Source organism: Mesoplodon densirostris, chromosome 9 (genome assembly GCF_025265405.1).
Source record: "Mesoplodon densirostris isolate mMesDen1 chromosome 9, mMesDen1 primary haplotype, whole genome shotgun sequence".
In the NCBI taxonomy this organism is placed as follows: Eukaryota; Metazoa; Chordata; class Mammalia; order Artiodactyla; family Ziphiidae; genus Mesoplodon; species Mesoplodon densirostris.
This window is the reverse complement of record NC_082669.1, coordinates 9,282,983-9,308,814: the sequence shown is the minus strand read 5'-3', so window position 1 is coordinate 9,308,814 and position 25,832 is coordinate 9,282,983. Positions and strand designations below refer to the sequence as shown.

At 43.2% G+C, this 25,832-nt stretch overlaps 1 protein-coding gene and 1 non-coding gene across 2 annotated transcripts in view; both read right to left on the bottom strand.

Moving 5' to 3' along the window:
* The window catches only part of SUN3 (Sad1 and UNC84 domain containing 3), a 38,364-nt gene extending 14,363 nt beyond the window's left edge, over positions 1-24,001 (bottom strand). The window contains exons 1-6 of the mRNA XM_060108565.1: positions 23,880-24,001; positions 19,972-20,033; positions 13,245-13,348; positions 9,147-9,187; positions 7,955-8,126; positions 6,601-6,685 (exon numbers count right to left, since the gene is read on the bottom strand). Of these exons, the coding sequence (XP_059964548.1) occupies positions 6,601-6,685; positions 7,955-8,126; positions 9,147-9,187; positions 13,245-13,348; positions 19,972-20,033; positions 23,880-24,001 (586 nt within the window). The remainder of the gene's footprint in view (positions 1-6,600; positions 6,686-7,954; positions 8,127-9,146; positions 9,188-13,244; positions 13,349-19,971; positions 20,034-23,879) is intronic.
* Positions 11,754-11,860, bottom strand: LOC132496545 (U6 spliceosomal RNA). Its single transcript, XR_009533445.1, has one exon. It is a non-coding gene; the product is annotated as a U6 spliceosomal RNA (small nuclear RNA).
* Positions 24,002-25,832: the final 1,831 nt, after the last annotated feature.

The following is a 25,832-nucleotide window of genomic DNA, read 5'->3' as shown; positions in this document are numbered from 1 at the left end:
GATACATTTGAGCTTCCTGGCAGGTATAATGAATGTGTTCCTTCTTATTGCTGAGTAACATTCCACTGTGTGGATACATCACAACTAGCTATTCCTTCATCTATTTCCAGTTTTGCTGACAATGAATAAAGTTGCTGTAGACATTCTCAGACACGTTTTATTGTGAACATAAGTTTAAACTTCTCTTAGGTAAATATTGATACATAGAGGTGGAATTGCTGGGTCATATGTGTTATGTTTAACTTCATAAGAAATTGTCAAATGTCATACCCTAGTGAAGTAGGTCAGACAGAGAAAGACAATTATTGTATGTTTTCACTTATATGTGGAATCTAAATAATAAAACGAGTGAGTGAATATAACAAAACAGAAACAGACTCATTGATACAAAAGAGCAAACTAGTGGTTACCAAAGGGGAGAGGGCTGGGGGGAGGGGCAAGATAGGGGAAGGGGATTAAGACGTGCAAACTACTAGGTATAAAATAAATAAGAGGGCTTCCCTGGTGGCGCAGTGGTTGGGAGTCCACCTGCCGATGCAGGGGACACGGGTTCGTGCCTGGGTCCGGGAGGATCCCACGTGCCGGGGAGCAGCTGGGCCCGTGAGCCATGGCCGCTGTGCCTGCGCGTCCGGAGCCTGTGCTCCACAACAGGAGAGGCTACAACAGTGAGAGGCCCGCGTACCGCAAAAAAAATAAAAAATAAATAAGATACAAGGATATAATGCACAGCACTGGGAATATAACCAATATTTTATATGTAATGACTTTAAATGGAGTATAAGCTATAAAAATATTGAATGACTGTGTTGTACACCTGAAACTAATGCAACATTGTAAATCAACTATATTTCAATTAAAAAAAAAAAGAAAGAAATTGGCAAATGGTTTTCCAAAATGGCTGTACCACCGTTACATTCTCACCAACCACGTGTGAGAGTTCTGCTTGCTTTCCATTGCTGCTGCCATTTCACGTGTCAGGTTTTGTTTGTTTGTTTGCTGTTCTAATGGATATATCTACATTTCACTAATGGATACTAATGATGAGCATTTTTTCATGTGCTTTTTTGACATGTACGTATCTTCTTTGATGAGGTGGCTTTCAAATCGTTTGCCCACTTTTTATTGGATTGGCTGTTTTCTTACCATTGAAATTTGAGAGTGTTTATAAATTGTGGCTATAAGTCCTTTGTCAAGTATTTGATTTGCAATCCTGTCTCCCAGCCTGTGACTTGTCTTTTCATTCTCTTCAATGGCTTTTTCCAAGCAGAAGTTTTAAATTTAGATGAAGTCCAAATTATCCATTCTTTTCTTTTTATGGATCACATTTTGGGTATTGTGTCTAAGAAATCTTTTCCCAACTCAAAGTCACAAAAACTTTCTCTTATTTTTTCTTCTAGAAGTTTTATAGCTTTAAGCTTTATATTTAGATCATACTTTTTACATTTAACACATTCTGAGTTAATTTTTGTAAGGTGTGAGCTGTGAGTCAAGGTTTATTTTTGCATATGATTGTCCAACTCTTCCAGCACCATCAACTGGCTTTTTCTCCTTTGTCAAAAGTTAATTAGTGTGGGACTATTTCTGGACTTTTTATTGTTTCATTAATTTCATCAACATCACATTCTCTCATTACTGTAACTTTATAGTAGGCTTTCAAATCAGTGTGAGTCCTCCAAATTTGTTCTTCCTTTCAAAACGGTTTTGGCTATTTTGGAAAGAGCTTGTAGGTTTCTACAAACAATCATGCTGGGATTTTGACTGGGATTGTGTTGAATCAATAGACTGGTTAGGAAGAATTGCCATCTTACCAATATTGATGCTTCTAATACACAAACTTGGCAGATCTGTCCACTTATTTAGGTCTTCTGTTATTTCTTTCATTAGCGGGGTTTTTTTTTCGCTTTTAGCATGTTCTTCATGTTTTTTGCTGCTGTTGTGAATAAGACTGTTTTTAAAATTTATTTTTCCAATTTCTTATTACTAGCATCTAAAAATTATATATATACAGTTGAACTTACTAACTTCACTTATTAGTTCTAGAAGATTTTTTGATGATTCTCTACATAAATCATCATGTTGTCTGTGAATAGAGATTTTTATTTCTTCCTTTCCAATTTGCTTGCTTCTTTCTTCTTTCCCTCTCTTCCCCTCCCCACCCCCACTCTTCCCTCCCCTTCTCTCTGATTCTTGTCTTACTTTACTGTTAGGAATTCTAGTACAGTGTTGACTAGGACAGAGTATAGGTCTTTCATCTCCTTAGTTAAATTTATTCCTAGGCATTTTATTCTTTCTGGTGCAATTGTAAATGGAGTTGTTTTCTTTATTTCTCTTTCTGATAATTTGTTATTAGTGTATAGAAATGCAGCAGATTTTTATGTATTAATTTTGTATCCTGCAACTTTACTGAATTCATTTATTGGTTGTAATAGTTTTTTGATAGAGTCTTTATGGTTCTCTGTATATGGTATCATGTCATCTGCAAATAGTGACAGTTTTATTTCTTTTTCTCCCATTTGGATGCCTTTTACTTCTTTTTCTTCTCTGATTGCTGTGGCTGGGACTTCCAATACTACATTGAACAAAAGTGGTGAGAGTAGGCATCTGTGTCTAGATCCTGATCTTATAGGAAAGCACTCAGCTTTTCACTGTTGAGTATGACGTTAGCTCTGGGTTTGTCATATATGGCTTTATTATGTTGAGGTGTGCTCCCTCTGTACATACTTTGTCTCTGTATTTTTTTAGTGGTTGCTCTGGCAATCTTAATACACATAACTAACCTTTCAAAGTCAATTTAGAGTTAATATTTTACCAAGAGGTCCCTTTAACTTCACCCATTGACCTTTCCTTAAGAGTTGTCCATCTACATATATTAAAACCCCATCACCTAATGTTATAATTTTTCTTTTCAACAGTCATACCTATTTTAAAGAACTTAAGAAAATTGTCTCATAGTTATAGATATTTGTCTTATCTGTTGTTCTTTCTTCTTTCCTGAAGTTGCAAGTTTCCTTTTGGTGTCATTTCCCTTAGCCCTAATGAACTTCCTTTAGCAGATCTGTTGACAAAGAAGTCCCTTGGTTTCCCTTCATCAAAGAATGACTTCATTTCACCCTCATTCCCTTTTTGTTTTTTTTGTTTAGTTTTGTTTTGTTTTTTGCGGTAGGCGGGCCGCTCACTGTTGTGGCCTCTCCCATTGCGGAGCACAGGCTCCGGACGCACAGGCTCAGCGGCCGTGGCTCACGGGCCTAGCCACTCCATGGCATGTTGGATCTTCCCAGACTGGGGCACGAACCCGTGTCCCCTGCATCGGCAGGCAGACTCTCAACCACTGGGCCACCAGGGAAGCCCTCTTTTTGTTGTTTTTAATTTGGTTGCACTGGGTCTTGGTTGTGGCAGGTGGGCTGCTTAGTTGCGGCACACTGGCTCCTTAGTTGTGGCATGTCAACTCTTAGTTGCAGCATGCATGTGGGATCTAGTTTCCTGACCAGGGATTGAAACTGGGCCCCCTGAATCAGGAGCATGGAGTCTTAACCACTGCACTACCAAGGAAGTCCCTCACCCTCATTCTTAAAGGATACTTTTACTGTATCTGCATTGGAATTTCCTTTATTTCAGTGCTTTACAGTGTAGTTCCCTTCTCTTCTGGTCTCCTTGGTTTTTGATAAGAAATCTGCAGTCATTTGTATCATTATTCTCCCATATTAATGTGTATGTTTTGTTCCTCTAGCTGCTTTCAAGACTTCCTCATCTTTGGTTTTGTGAAATTTATGATGTATCTGGATATAGTTTTCCTTGACTTTATCTTGTTTCTGATTTCCTCAGTTTCTTGACTCTATAAATTTACATTTTTAACAAAATTTGGGATGTTTTCAGCTATTATTTCTTCAAATAAATTATTTTTCTGCATTTATCTCTTATCTGCCTCTGAGACTACAAGGATGAGAATGTTAGACCTTTTCATATATGTCCCATAAGTTTCTGAAGCTTTTTCATTTTTTTCAAAATTGTTTCCATTTTCTCCCACTTCTTCAGATTGGATAATTTCTACTGATCTTCAGTTTCACTAATTCTTTTCTCTTGTCATTGTCCTATTATTAAACCCATATAATGAATTTTTTTCAGATGTTGTATTTTTCATTTCTCAAATTTTCATCTGGTTCTTTTCTATAGTTTCTCTGTCTTGGCTGAGAGATCATATCTTTTCATTCATTTCAGCTGTACTTACCTTTACCACTTGAAGCCTAGTTACACTAACTGCCTTCAGAGTCTCTGTGTGATAATCCAACATCTGTGTCCTGATGGAATGGGTTGGCATCTGCTGGTTCTCTTTCCCCTTGCAAATTGGTCACATTTTCCTAGGTCTTGGTATGTAGACTAATTTTGAACTGTATCCTAGACATACTGAATATTATATTGTGAGACTCCTCTGGGTGCTTTTGTTTGTTTCATCAGACAATCAACCAGAGATGTTCAGACCATAAATGCCCCTCCTTTTCTATGGGAGGCGGTAACAATCTCAGTTCCATTTTCAGAGCCTTTACAATAGGCATGTTCTGCCCATGTGCCCCTCAGTGGACAGTCTAAGACCCGAGCTGTGGCTAAATCTTTGTCAAAATCTCAGAGCTGGGCTTCCCTGGTGGTGCAGTGGTTGAGAGTCTGGCTGCTGATGCATGGGACACGGGTTCATGCCCCGGTCCAGGAGGATCCCACATGCCGCGGAGTGGCTGGGCCCGTGAGCCATGGCTGCTGGGCCTGCGCGTCCGGAGCCTGTGCTCTGCGACGGGAGAGGCCACAGCAGTGAGAGGCCAGCGTACCGCAAAAAAAAAAAGAAAAAAAAAAAAAAAACTCAGAGCTGCTGCTGTGCTGCCGTGGGTCCATCTCCATGAAAGAGAAGCTACGAGGCAAGCCGGCAGCAGGCCACACACATGAGGTCAGGGAGTCTGCTCTCCTGTCCGGCCTTCACAAGCCTTCCTCCTACACTCTCTGGCCGACAGGACTATCTTGTTCTGGTTCTTTCTAGAACGGTGGAGTTTCTTTCATAATTTTAGTCACCCACCACACTGTCACCACCTTGAGGCTCTGTCACTGCAGCTCAAGCCTCAGCTCAAGCTTTGAGAGAAAAGAAAAACGGTAAACTCACCCCCGCATGGGCCACATTTCCAGTCTTTTACTTCCCTCCACAATCTTCCTCCTTTTTTGTTTACTTTTCATCATACTCAGGTAGCTGCTTTTTATATTTTGTCCAACTCTTTTAGTTGTATGTCATCAGCAGGGAAGAAAGGCTGCCCTGGGCTTTTCTCCATCTCATCCTAACCAGAAGCTGGCTGTGCATCATGCTAACATTTATTCAGAAGCCATAACGTTTTCTGCTATTCCTTGTTCTACACAGGGTATCTACAGACCTTTGTCATTATGGTTTTTCCAAATGGAAGTTGTAAATATATTCAACAGAATAGGAAGAAGACATCAAAAGGCTGTATCAGAATGCCAAGACTTGGACTTCCCTGGTGGTGCAGTGGTTAAGAATCCACCTGCCAACACAGAGGCCACAGGTTTGCGCCCTGGTCCAGGAGGATCCCACATGCCGCGGAGCAACTAAGCTCATGCACCATAACTACTGAGCCTGCGCTCTACAGCCCATGAGCCACAACTACTGAGCCCACGTGCCACAACTACTGAAGCCCATGCACCTAGAGCCCATGCTCCGCAACAAGAGAAGCCACCGCAATGAGAAGCCCGCACACCGCAACGAAGAGTAGACCCCGCTCGCCGCAACTAGAGAAAACCTGTGCACAGCAACGAAGACCCAATGCAGCCAAAAATAAATAAATAAATTTATGCCCAAGCAAACAAACAAAAAAAGCATTCTGTGAGTTACCGTCCCACCTTATTTAAGCTCATGCCTCTCAGGCTTCAGGGAATTCAAAGTCAGACGTCTATCTTCTTGTTCTGTCTCTCAACACACACACACACGACTAATAATCATGCTGGTTCAAATGTTCTCTGCTCCATGCAGGACACAAACTTATTTCCGCAATATTAGTTTGGCTTTTGTCACTTGATAAAAATTAGCGCTCCTCTGTGTGCTTCGTATTCCCCCCTCTTTCCCTTGAATCCTTTCCTCCTCCTGCGCCGCCCCCTCGCCCCATGCTTCACTGAGCACATGGTCATACACTGCCACAGGCAGGGGCTTCTAGGCAATATTAAGGTTAACGATTCACAGTCTAAGCACTTAAGGATATATTTTTGGAAGATACTAAGAACATTATATACAGTCTTGAGACACTATCACTTAATCACTAATAATGCATTTAGATTAGTCATTAGTAGTCGCTTTAGTGTATAGAGGATCAAATGTTGTAATGTTTGTGACGCGTCCCCAGCCTCCCTGTGGCAGGCACACTTCCTCTGTGGTGCTCCTACCTACACGTCTGCACTCGCCTACAACCATTTCTATTCTCCTCTTTATTGTCTAGGTTTGTTAGCTTTTCCTCCCTCTCCAGTTACCAGATAGATAAACACCAGATAAAGAAACACAGAGGACATAGATGCTTTTGAAGCATCGACTTTTTATACTGGCCTTGTCACTTCCTTACTCACCTGCTGACTTAAGGGCGTAATCGGCCATCTGGACTTGATCTTCTCTCAACTTTTTAAGTACATAATTTACCAAGTTTGACATTTCCTGTACAAATTTTAAAAAGAGTTTCCTGTTAACAATCTCTGTCAGCTGCTTGAGTTTTGACAATTTACTTTGTTGATTTGGACCCAAATTTCCTAATCTGCAAAATGATAACAACACTGAACATTGACCAAGCTGCAGATAGAACCCGGCCCCGCATACAGATTCTTAATATCACCTTCCCAGGTCAGTGGGCTCGGTGTTTCTCAGGCAGCTGAGTTATCCAACCTGCGATGTTCGGCCGTTCACCAAGGCTACAGAGCAAGGCTGGACTCAAGCCCCTTCTGAAGGCCTGACAACCACTCTAGCACGCTGTCACAGTGGGGCAGTCAAATGAGGATGCGTGTGACCTGCCGGGTGTCTTTGCTTAGTAATAAAGACTTGAATGTTCTGTAAATATTTGGTTAAATGTGTATATATATATATATATATATATATATTTTTTCAGCTTGTGGGATCTTAGTCCCCCAACCCAGGATCGAACCTGTGCCCCCTGCAGTGGAAGTGCAGATTCCTAACCACTGGACCGCCAGGGAACTCCCTGTAGGTATTTGGGGATCAAGGCAGTTTACACAGAGTACATGATTGCTTGTGTTAGAAATTATTCATCATTTGAATTAATATTGGGTTCTTGAGGATGTTCTGAGTCTAAAAAAGCAAGTGTCCTGAGAGAACGTAACAGTCTGTGTTCTAACTGAGGAAGCACTTTGTCCCGGGGCCGTGGCATTGGGGGCCTGGAGGCCGTGGTGGTCAGTGCCAGCTTTCTGTGCCTTTCAAAAAGCACAACCTAAGGAAAGGAAAGAAGCTAGTGCTAATAAGGGGGGAGAAGAGGCAAAACCAAGCTCATTGGTCTTCATCATAATGTTGCCCGACCTGGTGCTAAGTAGGTCAAATACACGAGCTTTAGGTCCCTGAATAAAAATATTTTACTATTTAAGTATTTGTGTATGGACTTTCAGAGACTGTCATTTTTGAATGAGCTTTTGTTTGTCTTCTTTTGTTTTTTTAACTGCAAAATAAGGCAGAATCAGTTACTTATTTGGGTGGGAAGTCAGTTTTCTTGCAATACAAAATCTTCCCTGTGACACAGCAATTATGAAAAAGTGTGTTTCCAGGGGCAAGCTTTAGTGAATGTAAGCTACTGCCGGGGAAGAATTTTCAAGAGGACACAGACCACACCCCAGCTGTCGCCCCATTCCCCACTCACGTAAGCCGTGGATGTGACAACTGAAGGTTGGACGAGCCCCGCCTCCCTGCCAATGCCCACATCACCTCGTCCACAGCTTCAGTGTGGTCCCAGCCTTCAGCGGGGTCTCTGTCTGCAGTCCAGCTGTAACTGTGCTGACCATCCCATATATCTCTAAGTAAGGCCTTCAGAACATCTATTTCTTCAATTAAAAATAGAATTTCACGGAAGTTGTTTTCCAAAGTCTGGCTTTCCTTCCTGTGAATGGAGACCCTCACTGTGAAAGGAGGAAGCGGTGGGCTCTCTGCCGCCTCCCAGGGCTGGGCTTCAGGGCCAGCAAAACGAAGAGGTGCTTTACGTTGCAGAAGAGAGAAACCCCAAGTAAGGGGTGCTCAGGAGACGCCCCTTCGTCTAAAGAATTGCCCTTCACTACATGTGAAAAGCAAAGACTTTCAGGGAAGCTGTCCTGAGGGCATCCCAGGGCTTGGGGTGTGCTCTGTGTAGGCATGTCCCATCCCTCCCTTGGGGAGTGCAGCCACCCTGACCTGAGCTGGGTGATCTCACAGTGTGGATCTTAAAGCCCCCTCTCACCTCCTTAGGATGGGGAACACCTTGTATTTTGAGTGGGGTACGGAGCTGGAGATTCCCAACCAAGCCCTGAGGCTCTGGGGACGAGCCTCGGGCGGGCGAGCGGGGAGCTGGAGGATCCAGCCAGGGGTGGAGGTGGGGGGCAGCTGCCTTTCACCAGCTCCAGGGTGCAAGATTTTACTTTCCAAGTATGGGCTCTTCTACTTGTACAGTTTGAAAGTTATTAGAAAGAATAAGAAAATGTCAAGCCAATGGGTATTTCTTTATGCTGAAAAAATGGAAGCACCACTTATCTAGTATTTTCTCCCAATTTGTGAAACAGTATAAAATTTTGAAGAAATAAAAACTGTTAAATTTTGGTGTGCTTGTAACAGTTTTTATTCCATGCAGAAACATTGTTACAAAATAATTTTGTGTCCCACTGCACTTCCCAGATCAGTGAATATGTTTTAGAATTATTTTAATGGCTCCATAATCCTCCATTCCACATGATTAACCTTTGACCTGTTTTTCTCATCTTGGTTGTTTCCTTTTTTAAAAAAATAATAAATAATATTGAAAGCACCTCTCAGTGTATATTTCCTCAAAGAATGATCCTCAGAAGTAGAAATTAGTTTTATAATTTTACAAAAGCATTTCAGTGTTTGGACCCACACCAGAAAGTTACACACACGAGAACATCTCACTCACTTTAAAAGTTCCAGTTGCTCTTTTGGCATTCGAAGCCTGGCCTGAAAAAAACAAAACAAACAAAACAAAATCATTCCAAATCCTGCCTACTCAGGTGGAGTTATTTTTCCTATTTGTAAAGGGGAAGGAAATCACACTGCCACCCTCGATAGAGATGTGTGGCAAGTGGGACCCAGAGCCTCTAAGACACCTGCATCTTCCTGCAAATAGTTATTTTTAGAGGAGATGCGGAAGCATCCAGACCTGAGGTTTGTTCCTGTAAACAGTGACAGGCACCCCCTTTCTCTGTAAGGAAGCCAATGGCTGGATTCCATTAGCATGCCATTAAACAAATTGCAGGCCTTTACCTAATGCCAGCAGGGTGTCTCAACAGGACCAGGTCATGTTTGAACAGGGGGTGCCCAGCCAGGCTGACGACGTTGCTGCTGTTTAGGATGCACATAGGGCGTGGCAGAGGAGGTCCACACGGGACGGCAGACAGAGGGCCTGCTCCCAGGCTGCAGCCCCTGCTCGCCCAGCTTCCTTCCGCCAGCTCCTCTGTGTGCAAAGCTCCATGTACCTCGTGGGTTCTAGGCTCCCCCACCAATGGCTGCAAACCCAGCAGTTTAAAATGACAGAAGTGGATTCTCTTACAGCCCTGGAGGCCAGAAGTCCGAGATCAGGGTGTCAGCAGGACCGCACTTTCCTCTGAGGCTCAAGAGAGATTCCATTTCTTGCTTCTTGCACCTTCTGGAGGCTCCCAGGCTCGCTGTGGCTGCACGGTCCCCACACGCCCTTCTCCTCTAGGTGCTTCTCCTCTGTGTGTGTCTTATCTTATCTGTGTGACACGTGTCAATGGGTTTAGGGCCCATCTGGGAACTCCAGGATGACTTCATCTCAGGAGCCCTAATTACATCTGCAGAGACTCTTTTTCCAAATAAAGGTTCCATGCACAGGTTCTGGGGGTCAGGCCATGAAATAGCTTCTTGGGGGTCACTTTCAACCCACTGCAGCGACCATCCATGAGTTATCTGGGAAATAATGTCCCATCCTTCTCAGCGGACGAGTTTGCTTTTTTGTTTCAAAGACTCTGACTTCCCATCAGTTTGCTCTGCCAAAATGGTGCAAGGCAGGAGGGACATCTCATCCACACTGTTGTGTGACAATGGAGTGGAATGGAACACAGCATGCCACACAGTAAACAATTACCTTGCTTTTGTTTTTCTGCTGAGCAATTTAATTAAAAAAAATTTTTATTGGAGTATTGTTGTTTTACAATGTTGTGTTAGTTTCTGCTGTGCAGTAAAGTGAATCAAATTATACATATACATATATCCCCTCTCTTTTGGATTTCCTTCCCATTTAGGTCACCACAGAGCACTGAGTAGAGTTCCCTGTGCTAAACGGTAGGTTCTCATTAGTGGGCAATTTAATTTCTTATAGGTTCTCCTCAACATTTTTCTTTTGATGGGGATGTGGACGTGGGAGCTTATTTTTGGTAGGGAGAAATTCTTCTTTCTAGTTTTTCAGTTTCTGTTTGAATAGGTTTCCTGTCAGTAGGGGCAGTGTTTTGCACTTCTGTTACTTTTTTTCTGTTCTAACCTTAAAAGAACGTACAGAAAATATGCCTTCATTAATTTGCTGATAAATGAATTTGAGAGTTCTTTGAAAGCTAACATTTTCCAGATGTTTAAAAGCATTTTTATTTGCCTCATTTCCAAAAGGATTTTAGGTGGCTTCCACTACAGGAGCAAATATAGTATAAAAAGCCATCAGACCAGGGCTTCCCTGGTGGCACAGTGGTTAAGAATCTGCCTGCCAATGCAGGGGACACGGGCTCCAGCCTTGGTCCGGAAAGATCCCACATGCCGCGGAGCAACTAAGCCTGTGTGCCACAGCTACTGAGCCTACACTCTAGAGCCCATGAGCCATAACTACTAAGCCCGTGTGCCACAACTACTGAGCCTGCGCTCTAGAGCCCATGCTCCACAACAAGAGAAGTGAACACAATGAGAAGCCTGCACACTGGAACGAAGAGTAGCCCCCACTTGCTGCAATTAGAGAGGGCCCGTGCACAGCAACAAAGACCCAACACAGCTAAAAATAAATAAAGTAATAAAATTTAAAAAAAGCCATCAGACCAAAAAAAAGTGAGGAAATGAAAGTGAAGAGAAAAGAAGGACTGGGAAAGGAAGATAACACGTGAAAGATGGGTTGCCATCCACAGGGAAAAAAGAAAACCTCAAAGATGCAGCAGAGGCTGCTCTGGGTACAGCTGGTGATCCATCCTTTCCACGAGGATCCTGTGATAAGAATAGTGCTGGGGCTCCTAAGAACCTTTCTGGAGCTTCCTTCTGGGAAGGTGTACAGAGCCCCATGGAACGTTAGGACAGATGTCCAGAGCCTTCAGTAGGACTGCACAGCATCTCCAACAAAGCTCCTGATGAAATACCTGCTGCCTGACCCAAAACATGCCCACTGAAGGAGGACGAGTTGGCATCTGCAGTCAACTGGACAGGTGTGGAATCAACAGCCTCCTGAGAAATGACAGGGCTGAGTAGAAGAGGCAGAGAAACAGCTGTGGGCAGGGCCACAGCCTTGTTTGCCATTGTTAACTATTTTACTCTTAAAAATATGGAAGCCTTCATGAATCTGCTAGTCATCCTTGCTCAGGGGCCGTGCTGATCTTCTCTGTACTGTTCCACTTTTTGTATGTACGCTGCCTAGGTGAGCACTGTTTTGTGTTTACAGGTAATGTCGACTGAGACCCAAAGCTTTACGCCTTAGAATGTGGCTCCAATACTTCGAGCTGTGACAAATTGGACACAAGTGTTCACAAATGCCTCACGTGGCCAGTCCTTTTTTTTTTTTTAATAACAAAACGGTCACAAGTTATCTAATTTTAAACCTTATAACTTCCAGGGAAGAGGGCACTAAGGCAGGTCCAAGATCACTGACTGGATGGAGTTCATTGGTCTGTCGTTTCTTCCTGTGGAGCAGTGGTTGACTTGACCAAAGCTCCTGTCCTTCCTCCCTTCTCTCATCTTCAGAGGCCAAAGCATAGGATAGACAAGGTAACATCTGGAGTGCTGGGGTGCACCAGAGAGAGGACACCAGTGTCTGGTCTCAAGCTAAGTCCCTTTTGCTCTAACTAGCTTCAGGACAGATGGGAGGCCATCCTGTCCACAGCTCCAGGCAGTGGTTAACTGAAGTGTTCGTTGCCATTTTCCATGGGCTGAAGCTTCCCTTGAGGTGCTGGCTTAGTTTGTTCAGGCTGCTCCAGAATACCAGAGACTGGTTGGCTTATAAATAACAGTTTATTTCTCACAGTTGTGGAGACAGAAGTTCAAGATCAAGGCACCAGAAGATTTGGTATCTGGTGAGAACCACTTCCTGGTTCATAGACAGTGTCTCCTCACTGTGTCCTCACATGGCAGAGAGAGGGCAGGGAGCCCTCTGGGGTATCTTTTTTATTTTTTATTTTTATTTTTTGGCCACACCATGTGACATGCAGGATCTTAGTTTCCCGACCAGGGATCAAACCCACACACCCTGCAGTGGAACTGTGGAGTCTTAACCACTGGACTGCCAGGGAAGTCCCTGGGCTATCTTTTTTATAATGGGCACTAATCCCAATCATGGGGGTTCCACCCTCATGACTTAATCACTTCTCAAAGGCCCCACCTCCTAATACTTGGGGTTAGGTTTCAACATATTAATTTGGGGGGGTCATAAATATTCAGCCTATGACATTCTAACCCTGGCCCCCCAAATTAATGCCCTTCTTGCATGCAAAATACATCCATTTTATCCCAACAGCTCAAAAGTTTTTGTTCATTCCAGCATCAACTTTAAAGTCTAAAGTCCAAAGCCTCAACTAAATATCATCCAATTCAGATATGGATGAGACCCCAGGTACCATTCATCCTGAAGCAAACTCCCCTCTAGCTATGAAGCTGTGAAATCAAACACATTATCTGCTTTCAAACATAGCAGCATAGGATAGACATTCCCATTGCAAAAGGGAGAAACAGGGAAGAAGGAAAGGGTAATGAATCACAAATCTAGTGTATTAGATTTTAAATGAGTGACATACAAAGTGATTTAACAAAACATCACCTGGTAATTGTAAAGCTGTGAACCATATTCTGCAATTACAGCATAAAATTGTCTGGATTTGTGAAGAAACTCATTTTCTTTAAGCCTCATGTGATTTCTAAATCCTGTTAAGGAAAATATTGACTCTGATTAAATAGTTTATCTGGAAACAGTTATAAGATATTTTACATTGATGAAACAAAATTTATATTTTCAGGCAGTACAAAAAAAATCAAAGTTCTTTCTCTGTGTCCATTTGGGCCTCCTCCCTTCCTCCCTAATAGGCAGTGTACATCTGCATTACACATTAACCAGAGCTCCTCAAAGACAGGAGTGAACTTTATATAAATATCAGCATGTCATTTTGACGTATGAGCTTTTGTCTCAAAAATGTATATGTGCCTTCGACTTCTAACAGGTGGAACAGTCCTCAGAACTACTGAGAGTCTGTCTCCTGAGATATAATCCTCAGTTTGGCTTGAATAAAATTCCTCTTTTTTTCTTCTTAACCTGATTGTTAATTGCATTTTTGTGGACAACATATATTAATAGAAATTCCTCTAAGCAGGGAAGCTATATCAGATTCTTGGGTGACAATAATTTTCAATGGCAGCATAAGGGGCTCAAAAAATTGTTCCTCCATTGAAACAATCATAAGCTTGCAAAGACTAACAGGACCAACTTTATTGGAATTCTGAAATCTAATCTCAAACTTACAGCAACCAGAGGACTGAAGAAAAGATCAGATTAGTTTTGGAAAGAGAGCAGTGCAGCATTATTGCTCACTTCCCCTAACATCTCCCACTCCCCAGAATGGTGGCAGTGGCTGTGCGGATGGCAGCCAATGTTTCTGGTGCAGATGTTGTGCCAGGGGTCTAATACAGACATTGTTCTTCAACTAGTGTGACTCTGAGTTTTGACCTGCCTAATGTTCCCCTGATTAGCTGGTGCAGAGGCTGACCTTTGTTTCTACCCACTCCCTTGGGCTAGAACAGTTTTCTGGGAGGCTGCAATGTCTGTTGAAAGATTTCAAGACATAAACTAGCCATGACATCTCTGAGGAAGCCCAAACATTGGACTAACTAGACAAAAACTTTATAAACCATCAGTCTTAAATATGCTCAAAAACTAAAGGAAACCATGGACAAAGAACTAAAGAAAACCAAAGAAATGAAGTATGAATAAAATGAGAATATCAATAGAAAAATTATAAAAGGAACCAAATACAAATTCTGGAGCCAAAAAGTACAATAACTGAAATTAAAAAATTCACTAAAAGGGCTCAACAGCAGATGAGAGTAGGCAAAAGAGAGAATCAATGAATTCAGAGATAGAACAATTGAAATGATCAAGTATGATGATGAGGAGGAGAAAGAATAAAGAAAGTACACAGGGTTTGAGAGACCTGCAGAACAGCATCAAACTTATCAATGTACACTTATGGGAGTCCCAGAAGAAGACAGAGCAAAGGGCAGAAAGAATATTTGAAGAAATAATAGCTGAAAACTTCCCAATTTGATGAAAAGCATAAATCTACACATCCAAGAAGCTCAACAAACTCTAACGAGGATAAACTTAAGGAGACCTATACTAAGACACACTATAATCAGTCAGTCAAAAGCCAAAGACAGGGCCTCCCTGGTGGCGCAGTGGTTGAGAGTCCGCCTGCCGATGCAGGGGATACGGGTTCGTGCCCCGGTCTGGGAGGATCCCATATGCTGCGGAGCGGCTGGGCCCGTGAGCCATGGCCGCTGGGCCTGCGCATCCGGAGCCTGTGCTCCGCAACGGGAGAGGCCACAACAGTGAGAGGCCTGCATACCGCAAAAAGAAAAAAAAAAAAAAAAAAAAAAAAAAAGCCAAAGACAGAGAATCTTTTTTTTTTTTACATCTTCATTGGAGTATAATTGCTTTATAATGTTGTGTTAGTTTCTACTGTACAACAAAGTAAATCAGCTATATGGATACATATATCCCCATATCCCCTCCCTCTTGAGCCTCCCTCCCACCCTTGGTAGTGTATATATGTCATTGCTACTCTCTCACTTCATCCCAGCTTCCCCTTCCCCACTGTGTCCCCAAGTCCAAAGACACAGAATCTTGAAAACAGCAAGAGAAATACTACTTGTCATGTACAAGGAATCCTTAATAAGAATTTTATCAGATCTCTGAATATTATCAGAAACTATGGAAGCCAGAAGGTGGTGGCATGACATATTTAACATGCTGAAAGGAAAAAAAAGCCAAACATGCCAACCAAGAATTCTATATCCACCCACATTATCTTTCAAAATGAAGAGGAAATTAAGACATTCCCAGAAAACAAAAACTGAAGAAATTATTGCCAGAATACCTGCCCTACAGTAAATGCTAAAGGGACTCCTTCAGGCTGAAGTGAAAGGGCACTAGAGAGTCAATGTCATCTGGGGAAAATCAATATCTCCAGTAAAGGTAACTATAAGTTTTAATAAGTAAATATAAAAGCCAGTGTTATTGTATTTTTGCTTTATAACTTTTTATTTCTGCATGATTGAAAAGACAAATGCATCAAAATAACTATAGCTCTACGTTAATGGATACACAACATATAACAGTGTAATTTTTGACAACAGCAGCGTAACGGAGGGAGGGACAGAGCTGTACAGGAGCAGAGAACTTACATGCTGTTGACGTTAAGTTGGTACCAATTCAAGCTGTATTGTATGACTTCAGAGCATTAGTTGTAATCTCCGTGGTAGTCACCAAGAAAACTTCTAAACAATATACACAAAATGAGAAGACATCAAAACAGTACACTACAGGGACCTCCCTGGTGGTCCAGTGGTTAAGACTCTGTGCTTCCATTGCATGGGGCACAGGTTCGATCCCTGATCAGGGAACAAAGATCCCACATGCTGTGTGGCACAGCCAAGAAAAAAAACCCAAAAAACAATTCAACACAAAAGGCAATAATGAATAAAATGAGGACCAAACAAGGTATAAGACAGAGAAAACAATAAGGAAAATGGCGGAATTATTTTCTTATCAGTAATTACTTTACATGTAAATGGATTAAACTCTCCAATCAAAATAAAGATTGCCAGAATGGATTAAAGAAACATGATCCAACTCTATGTTGCCTACAGGAGATGCATTTTACAATCCAAACTGAAAACTATAAACCAATGCTGAAAGGTATTTTTTAAAGATCTAAATAGATCAGGATGTTTACTATTGTTAAGATGACAATACTACCTGAAACTGTCTATAGATTTCAAGCAATCCCTGTCAAATTCCAACAATGTGGTCCAGGCATAAAGATAGACATATAGACCAATGGGATAGAATTGCAAATCCAGAAATAAGCCCATACCTCTATGGCTGATTGAATTTTTTGACAAGGGTGACAAGACCATTCAATGGGGAAAATAGTCTTTTCAACAAATGATGCTGAGACAACTGGATGTCCACTTGCTAAAAAAATGAAGTTGGATCCCTACCTCAGGCTATATACAAAAATTAACTCAAAATGGATCAGTGAGCTAAATATAAGAGCGAAAATCATACAACTCTCAGAAAAGACATAGAAGTAAATTGTCACGACCTAAAATTTAGTAATGGGTTCTTAGATATGACACCATTAAAATTAAAACATTTTGTGCATCAAAGGACATTCCTCAAAAAGTGAAAGGGCAACCTACTGAATGAAAGAAAATATCTGCAAATTATATATCTGAGAAGGGTGTAATATCCAGAATATATTAACATAAAGGACTCTTACAAGTCAACCACAAAAAGACAAAAACCCAATCAAATGGGCAAAGGACTAGAAGAGACTTTCTCCAAGGAAGATATATAAATGTCAAACAAGCACATAAAAAGTGGTTCACTATTAGTCAGTATCAATCATTAGGGAAATGCAAATCAAAGCCACAATGAGACGGCACGTCACATCCACCAGGATGGCTACAATCCTACAAAACGGAGAGTAACAAGCGTTGGTGAGGATGTGTGGAAGCTGGGACCATCATACATTGCTGGTGGGAAAGTGAAATGGTGCAGCTTCTCTGGAAAAGAGTTTGGCAATTCCTCGCTAGCAATTTACTAGTAGGAATATAACACAAAGAACTGAAAACAGGTACAGTAAGTCCACTACATGTGAACGAGTTCTGTTCTGAGAGCCAGTTCATAAGTCCAATTTGTTCGTAAGTCCAAATACTTATAATACTTTTCACACAAATAATACATAAAAAACAAACACAAAAAATAAAGAAAACATTTTAAATTCTACAGCACAGTACCTTGAAAAGTACAGTAGTACAGTACAAGCTGGCATACAGGGGCTGGCATCAAGTGAACAGGCAAGAAATAAAGATACTGTACTACTGTACTCTATACAGTACTGTAAAGTACACAAAAGCACAACCACTTGTAGAGGATGCAGTGCACGTGATAATGTACACCAGACATGTGAACTAAGTTATGTGACTGGACATGTGAACGTACGTTCGAATCTTTGAAAGTTCACAACGTGAAGGTTCGTATGTAAGGGACTTACCATATTCAAACAAGTACACGTACACACATGTTCACAGCAGCACTATTCACAACAGCCAAAGGTGGAAGCAGTGGATGCCCATACATAGTTGAATGGATAAACAAGTTGTGGTCTATTGATACAATGGAATATTATTCATCCACAAAAAGGAATGAAGCACTTATTCGTCTACAACATGGATGAGCCTCAAAAAACATGATGCTTAGTGAAAGAAGGCAGACAAAAATGGTCATACATTGTATGATTCCGTTTATATGACACATTCAGAACATGTCAATCCTTAGAAACAGAAAGCAGATTGGGGGTTGCCAGGGGATAGGGGAGTGACTGACTAATGGGTGTGAGGTTTCTTTTGCGGTTGATGAAAATGTTTTGGAATTAGAAGTGGTAGTTGTACAACATTGCAAATGCACTCAATGCCACTAAATTGTTCGCGTCTAAATGGTTAATTTTATATTATGTTCATTTCACCCAAGTAGATAAAAAAAGGATCTGAGGGGGCTTCCCCGGTGGCGCAGTGGTTGCGAGTCCGCCTGCCGATGCAGGGAACATGGGTTCGTGCCCCGGTCCAGGAGGATCCCACATGCCGCGGAGTGGCTGGGCCCGTGAGCCATGGCCGCTGAGCCTGCGCGTCCGGAGCCTGTGCTCCACAACGGGAGAGGCCACAACAGTGAGAGGCCCGCGTACCGCAAAAAAAAAAAAAAAAAAAAAAAAAAGGATCTGAGGGGCTTCCCTAGTGGTGCAGTGGTTAAGAATCTGCCTGCCAATGCAGGGGACACGGGTTCCAGCCCTGGTCCGGGAAGATCCCACATGCCGTGGAGCACCTCAGCCTGTGTGCCACAGCTACTAAGCCTACACTCTAGAGTCCACGAACCACAACTACTGAGCCCGTGTGCCACAACTACTGAGTCTGCACTCTAGAGCCTGTGCTCCACAACAAGAGAAGCCACCGCAATGAGAAGCCTGCACGCCGCAACAAAGAGTAGCCCCAGCTTGCCGCAAGTAGAGAAAGCCCGCGCACAGCAACGAAGACCCAATGCAGCCGAAAATAAATTTTTAAAAAAAGGATCTGAGTCCAGTTTAATTCCACTGAAATCATTAACACATCAGTGGTGTCTAAAATGGATTTGGCCCCTTTGTGGGCAAGTGGGCAAGCTTACAGTGGGGAAAGACAAAGAAGAAGTTTGCATGCACTGTGAAGTTGTAACTTAAAAGACGTCAAAGGAATATAGGGTATTCATTTCCAAAACAAGGAAAATCCTGAGCACAAATAATTCTACGGTTCACGTGGTGTGTTCCTGACACAGGCAGGGAGGTGGAGCCTAAGAAGAGCAGGCGTGGATCACTGTACACGGCGCTAGGGTAGAGCTGTGGGAAATCTCATCACAAAGGGTCCACAAGTCAGGGGCGGGCAGCAGCGAGGGGTCGGGGGGGCGGGTGCGGCCTCCTGAGGTTCACAGTCTGCAATCAGCAGAGATGAAGACCAGACAGCTGGAAGCAGCAGAGCCAGGCAGCGTGCAGTTCTCGGTAGGAACTGGAACATTCAAGGCAGAGTCTAGAGGTCTGCTGAGATGGGGTGGGTGCTCAGGGCACTAAGATGCAGCTAAAGGAAGTCTGGTGCAGGCTTCAGAGAGCCCTCGGTCCATGTATCTGCATGCAGTCCCAACGAAATAGCCCCCACTGCCATGTAAAACAGCATTTCGTGGTGAAACTGCGTGTACCTCTTTCATGGGCAGCCTACCCTTCAGGTTGTCCGCATACCACAGAGCCGTTTTCTGGTGTGCTAGGGTTTGTGATGGGTGATATTTACAGTCAGAAAACTGCAAACGGCATGTTCCATCATTTCTTCAAGAATCCCATGATAAGCCAGAGTTTTTGGTTGTCAAAATCCCATAAGATGAGTCACCCAGATTTAGAAAAGGTCAATTGTATGTGTTCTCAATAAAAATATAAAGGATTCTTAACTTCAAAGCAACTTCTTTCATTTTAAACTGTGATTCTAAGAGAAATAAAGTACTTGCTAAGTTTTCACAAAGATGCCCATATTACTTTTACAATCAGAAATAAAAGACAAAAAAAAAATGGTTCAAGAGCGTGCAGTCACTTCCAGGCTCCTGTGGAATTTATTACAAATGTGACTCATTCCACTGTGATGTCTCTCACCACACACATCCTGTGAAATGACTTCAAGGATCATTATTTAGGAAGACTCACCTAGAAGAAGAAAAGTCAGTATAAACACCATACTCGTGACAGGCTTCCGTGGTCGAGTTAACCTAAAAAGAAGAAAAATAACAGCAAAAAGAATTTAACAACACATCACCCTTAACCTTTAATTTGAACTTTAACCTCTACAGCCAAGTCAAGAAACATGACTAGGCTGAGTATGTGAGTTAATTTAATTCCTAATCCACTATCTGTGAAATTGAGGGAAAACAGTATTCAGGCTGGTGTATATACATATTCACACATACATACATACCCCTCTCTTTCACACATTACTGTCATGCTGTTGCATGTTTTTATGCCTATAAATGCTTATAAAGAAGAAAACAAAGGAGGTTATCCTAGAGGTCTGCAATGTAGCATGAGCCAAAGAGAAAAAAGAAAAGTCAGAGTCTGATTTTGTGGAAATTTGGTATTAAGCTAGGGAACTACGACAATGAGCAACTATCTGGTAAAATTCTTGAAAGCAATCCTAACCTTTTTTCCCACTTTTTAATGAAGTACAACATACATACAGAAAAGAGTGCAAACCATCACACAGCTCAGTGGACCTTCAGGAACATATGTGTGGCTGCTCCTCTGAATGTCTGCAAGCCACCCACAGCCTCACGCTGCGTGGCTGGAGACCCTTCATTCTTATCACTGCAGAGTACCCCACTGTGTGAGTACACACACGGGTACCATCCTAATGCTGGTGGGCATTAGGGGCCGTGATGCACACCACCGTTGCAGTCTTACAAACGATGCTGCTGTGAGCGTTCTTGTCCATGGCTTTTGATGAACACACCGTGTGGATTTCATTTAGGTGAACTCCCAAGAGAGGAACTGCTGGGTGGTAGGGTCTGTGCATATTCAGCCTCAGTAGATTTTTCCAAAGAGTTTTACAATGTGATCCCAGGTATAACCTTTTCACATCCAACTTTAAAGATTGTTTAAAAAGAAAAAAAAAAGAAAATAGCTAAAATAAGCTAATCACGTTAAGACAGAAGGCTAGGAGCTTTGGGACAAAGTACTCTAAGGCGGCAGACTGAAATTTCTATTTAAAACGTCCGAAAAACTACATAAAGATGAATCACTCATTAATTACAGATGGCACCTTGATGTAGCAGGAGAAGCACTGGGTCACAACTTAGGAAACGGGTTGTTGTTACTGAACGCAAGTCTGTGTGCCCGATGCACAGTGAGGGCAGACAAAACAGAAACGTTGGAGTGTGGAGCAGAGAAAGTTTTATTTCAGGGCTGATCAGGAGACGGGTGGCTCACACCTTAAAACCCCCGAACTCCCTGAAGCCTTTCAGCAAAGCCCTTTCATAGGAAAGGTGAGGGACGGGCGTGGTTGGTTGCTGCAGGCTTCTTGGTGTCAGAGCCTTTGTTCTCGCAGCTGTCCGGGAAGATCAGGTTATGATGTTCCTGTAAACCTCCATCAAAACCAATGTTATCTTCCGTCCTGCAAGTTTTTATCTAAAGGTGTAATGCTATTAAAGGTCGTAGACAAGAAACAGAAAGACCGGCATTAAATTCCTTCTCCATGCGTCCTTGCGGCATCATCAGCCCACATCTTACTTGTTCAGGTCCCAAGTCTCGACTTTCACCCTCCGAGGTCCAGGCCATGGCTGAGGGGACGAGGGTCCCTGTGCGGGCCGGTCACCCTGCCGGGGAGCGCTCATCCAGAACACAGTCTGGGTCTCCCTGCCAGTGCCCAGGCCCCGCTGAGGAATCTCAGCTGGCAGTGCCCTCAGGGCCAGGTCCCCAGACTTGCCCAGCCATCATCACTGAGGGAGCCAGGTGCCCAGCACCCAGCCGGCCCTCAGCCTCCTCAGGCCACGCAAATGGGGACTGGGTCCCTCGGACCCTTGGAGACAGACGTGTGCCCGCAGTCTGGCGATAACGGCCCGCTGCCCGCCCCGCCCCATGACACTGCTGGGCCTGAGCTTCAGCAAGTCCCTTGAGCAGTTGGGGTTTGGGGTTTTGACCTGTTATGAGTTAGTTTCCATCAACAGAAAGGCAGAAGTCCCTGCTCCAGGCGAATGAAGAATGGCTGAGCAAGGGGCCTCAAGGCTGGAAGCTGCATAATTCATAGTGCTGGACCCTGCACACGACAGAAGCCAGGCAAGAGACCACTGACAAATGAATGACCCGAGAGGCTACAGTTTACTGTCATAATTTCACACTGCTGCCGAAGTGCATTCTTTAAAAGAGGATGTCTTCTCTTTCATAACCCTTGTCCCCCAGTTGCTGTAATTAACCTAAAACCCCAGGCCACAGAAAGTAACATTGCTGTTTAACATGATACGAAGGAGACAGGAAAGAAATTTCCTGAATTCGTTTGAGCTAGTCGACCCAATGGACAGATTTACTCCCTCAGGGATCTGCTCTTGAGCTGTACTGACCATTGGGCTTGTAACCTGACAGCTCGGGAAGCAGCTCAAACCCCGCGGGGAGTATAGACGCAGGACTGTCCTGGAGGAAAACACTTTCCTCTCCCCTCCTAGGCTCCTCTGGCTGGTCTAAGAATTAAATGGACCTGAGACAGATTAGGCAAACACAAGTTATATAACAGGTACGTGTGAGGGAGGCCAGGAAAACGGAGTCGCTCACCCAGATGGCTGAGACCCTCACCTCAAATACCATCTTCAGTTAAAGGCAGAAGAGGAGGTCAGGGTTGGGACTTCAGAGGGGAGGAAGGCAGTTCACATGGGGATGGAAAAGCAAGTGTCTGGTACATAAAAGCAGAGACAGTGGGACACAGAGTGGACTCTGATGTCTGGGCCCTGCCGGTCCCCACCCCGTGCCCCAGTTCTTTGCAGACATCCCTCCCTGCTGATAGCTCTGTTCCAGGGACAGTCCCTTTATCTCAGTTCTTTACGCAGCTAAGGGGGAGGTAAAAAGAACCACCCGAGACTTCTGTTTCTTCAAAATAATTGGCCTAAATTAACCCTCATGCCAAAAAGACAGATTTTATGGGGGGGGCAAATTTTGTTCCTCTACAGAATGAGCCACCTAATTCCCCCCATATAGAATCTTTAAGTGGCTTATCCATCTACAAAAAGCAAGCATGTCTATTGTCCATCCAGGGTGGTGAGAATGTGCTGAGAGCAACAGAGAAGAAGGTCTTCCCAGCCTTCTTCCCCGGAAGGACGTGCATTCTGAAAACCACCATACCCCCTGAAATCTCACTGGTCACCTGGGGGATCCACTGTCTAAAGAGAGTTACTCAAAGGTCATGGACCCCTCCCGAGGGACTGGCTTAATGAAACTTACCACATACCCCATTAACCAAAGGTTAACTAACCTTTTTGATTAAACCTTAGCTGTTACCATGGGGACGGTTACTTCATTACTCTTTGTTTTGTTTTCCCAGCAGGCAGTGCCAAGGGGGCAGGTGAAGGGTCTTGGGTCTTTGGGCCACCCAAGTGGCTGGGGCTTTTCTGCTATCTCCTCACGTGCTCTAACTAGAGGAGACAGGTATTAGCTCCAAATGTGTACCCACTCACAGCCTGTGTAGTCAATTCTCACCCAAGGATGTAACAAATGCCCTCTGTGTCCACAGTCATAAAGCTCCGCGCTGGACCCTGCACACGGCAGAGACTGGGCAAGAGGCCACTGACGAATGACCCGAGACACTGCAGGTTAAAATCACACAATTTCACACTGCTGCCAAAGTGACATTAAAAAAGAATGTCTTCTCTTTTATAACCCTTGTCCCCCGCTTGCTGTAATTAACCTAAAAACCTTGCCATAGAAAGAAGACAGCAGGTCACAGAAAGTACTGGGATTCAGAGAAATCTTCAGAGACTTTCTCTATAAAGGAGGGTTATTTTCCAGGTGAACAGAGCACACAGGACACATGACACGTATACCACCGGATCTTACGGAATCCCCCTGCAGGTACGTACCCGCTGCCGTCAGGGATTTCCTGCTCGACGAACACAGCGCTCCTGCTCGAGCCGCTGCTGGCCTCCTCAGAAGGAGCCCTGAAGAGCCTGGCACCCCACCTCGACCTGGGTCTTCCACTCATTTTCCTCAAGAGGAACAAATTGCTGGTAGATGGAATACCGTCCGCTATCTCTTTGCTGCTTTAACGCGCTTTGGGTTGGTTTGGGTTTTGTCTTCTTACTTCTCAGGTGGTTGTCCTTCGACGAGGAAACCGAATGAACCAACCCTGAGATGCCTCGGGCTCTTCTGTTTCATCACCTTCTGTGACGCATCACAATGGCCCAGCCCCGCGCAGGGGGTGCCCCTGTTTGACGGTGCTGCCGCCATCTTTTGTTTTGTTTTGTTTTGTTTTGTTTTTGCGGTACGCGGGTCTCTCACTGTTGTGGCCTCTCCCATTGCGGAGCACAGGCTCCGGACGCGCAGGCTCAGCGGCCATGGCTCACGGGCCCAGCCGCTCCGCGGCATGTGGGATCTTCCCGGACCGGGGCACGAACCCGTGTCCCCTGCACCGGCAGGCGGACTCTCAGCCACTGAGCCACCAGGGAAGCCCTCTTCCGCCATCTTGAAGCTCCTCCTCCGTGGCTCTTTTCTTATGGTGGCCCACCTGCTGACATTTGTGACTTCTTATTGTTTTATTCTCCATAGCGCTCAACTGTCCCTTCATATTTGTTTTTGATTTCTTTTCTCTTTTTTGGTTTTTCTGTCTTTGCTATGCTGATTTCAGGGTAAATTTGTAAATGCTAGTATAGAATTCACTGATTTTCTTTTTTGTTTGTTTAATTTTTTTGATGTGGACTATTTTTAGTCTTTATTGAATTTGCTACAATATTGCTACTTTTTAAAATGTTTTTTGGGTTTTTTTGGCCATGAGGCACGTGGGATCTTAGCTCCTGCACCAGGGATCGAACCTGCACCCTCTGCCTTGGAAGGCAAAGTCTTTACCACTGGACCACCAGGGAAGTCCCACTAATTTTCTTTTTAACTCTGTGAAGTATAGACCTATCCCAGGAAATCCCAAGATTCCTGATTTTTTACTTAATGGTCCCAAATCCAAAAGATACAAAACAATACATGGCAAAGTGTTGCCTTATTTAACCCACTTCTGCCTTGTAGTTATCAGTTCTCCACCATCCTTGCATCCATGGGACCATTTTCTTTTATTTTCTTTCAAAGATATGATATGCATGTACAAATATATATGTAAAATACATATACTTATGTACAAATTTATGTGTGTGTATCTATCTCTCTCCATCTATCTGTCTATTCATCTCTTCACTTTGTTGAAAGTAAATGGTAGCTTGCTAGGAACCATGCTCTGCATCTTGCTTTTTTCACGTAAAAATATATCTTGGTGACCGTGATAGTGGTGGTGGTGATGAAAAAGAAGAAACGTAAATAATAGCTTTGATTTTAGGGTAGTACCTTTTCTCTCTCAGTAAATGGTTTATGAAATTTCCAAAGAGCCTTTAATCTTTTAAAAATGTATTCTAAAATCTGCCAAGTATAATAAATTAATTCATACCAGGAAAAAATATATCTTGGAAGTTTTTCTGACCCACTTTGAGATGATCTTCCTCATTCTTTCATGTCTGCCTAGGATTTCATTGTATGAATGTGCACTGAACAGTTTACCCTGATGACCATCTTTATACTCAAAACAGTGTTCAGTAAATAACCACATGCTGAAGTTATTCTGAGTGTATGAGTACATCTGCAAGAATGCACAGCCAGAGGAAGAACTGCTAGGTCAAAGTCTCTGTGTGTTTGTAATTTTGATAAATGTTGCCTTTGTCCTCTGTGGAGACTCTACCAGTTAAGTTTCCACTAGGAATTTATGAGATTTGCTTCTATTCACCAACATGGTGTTTTATCAACCTTTTTATCTTTGCCAGTTGAATAGCTTTTAAAAA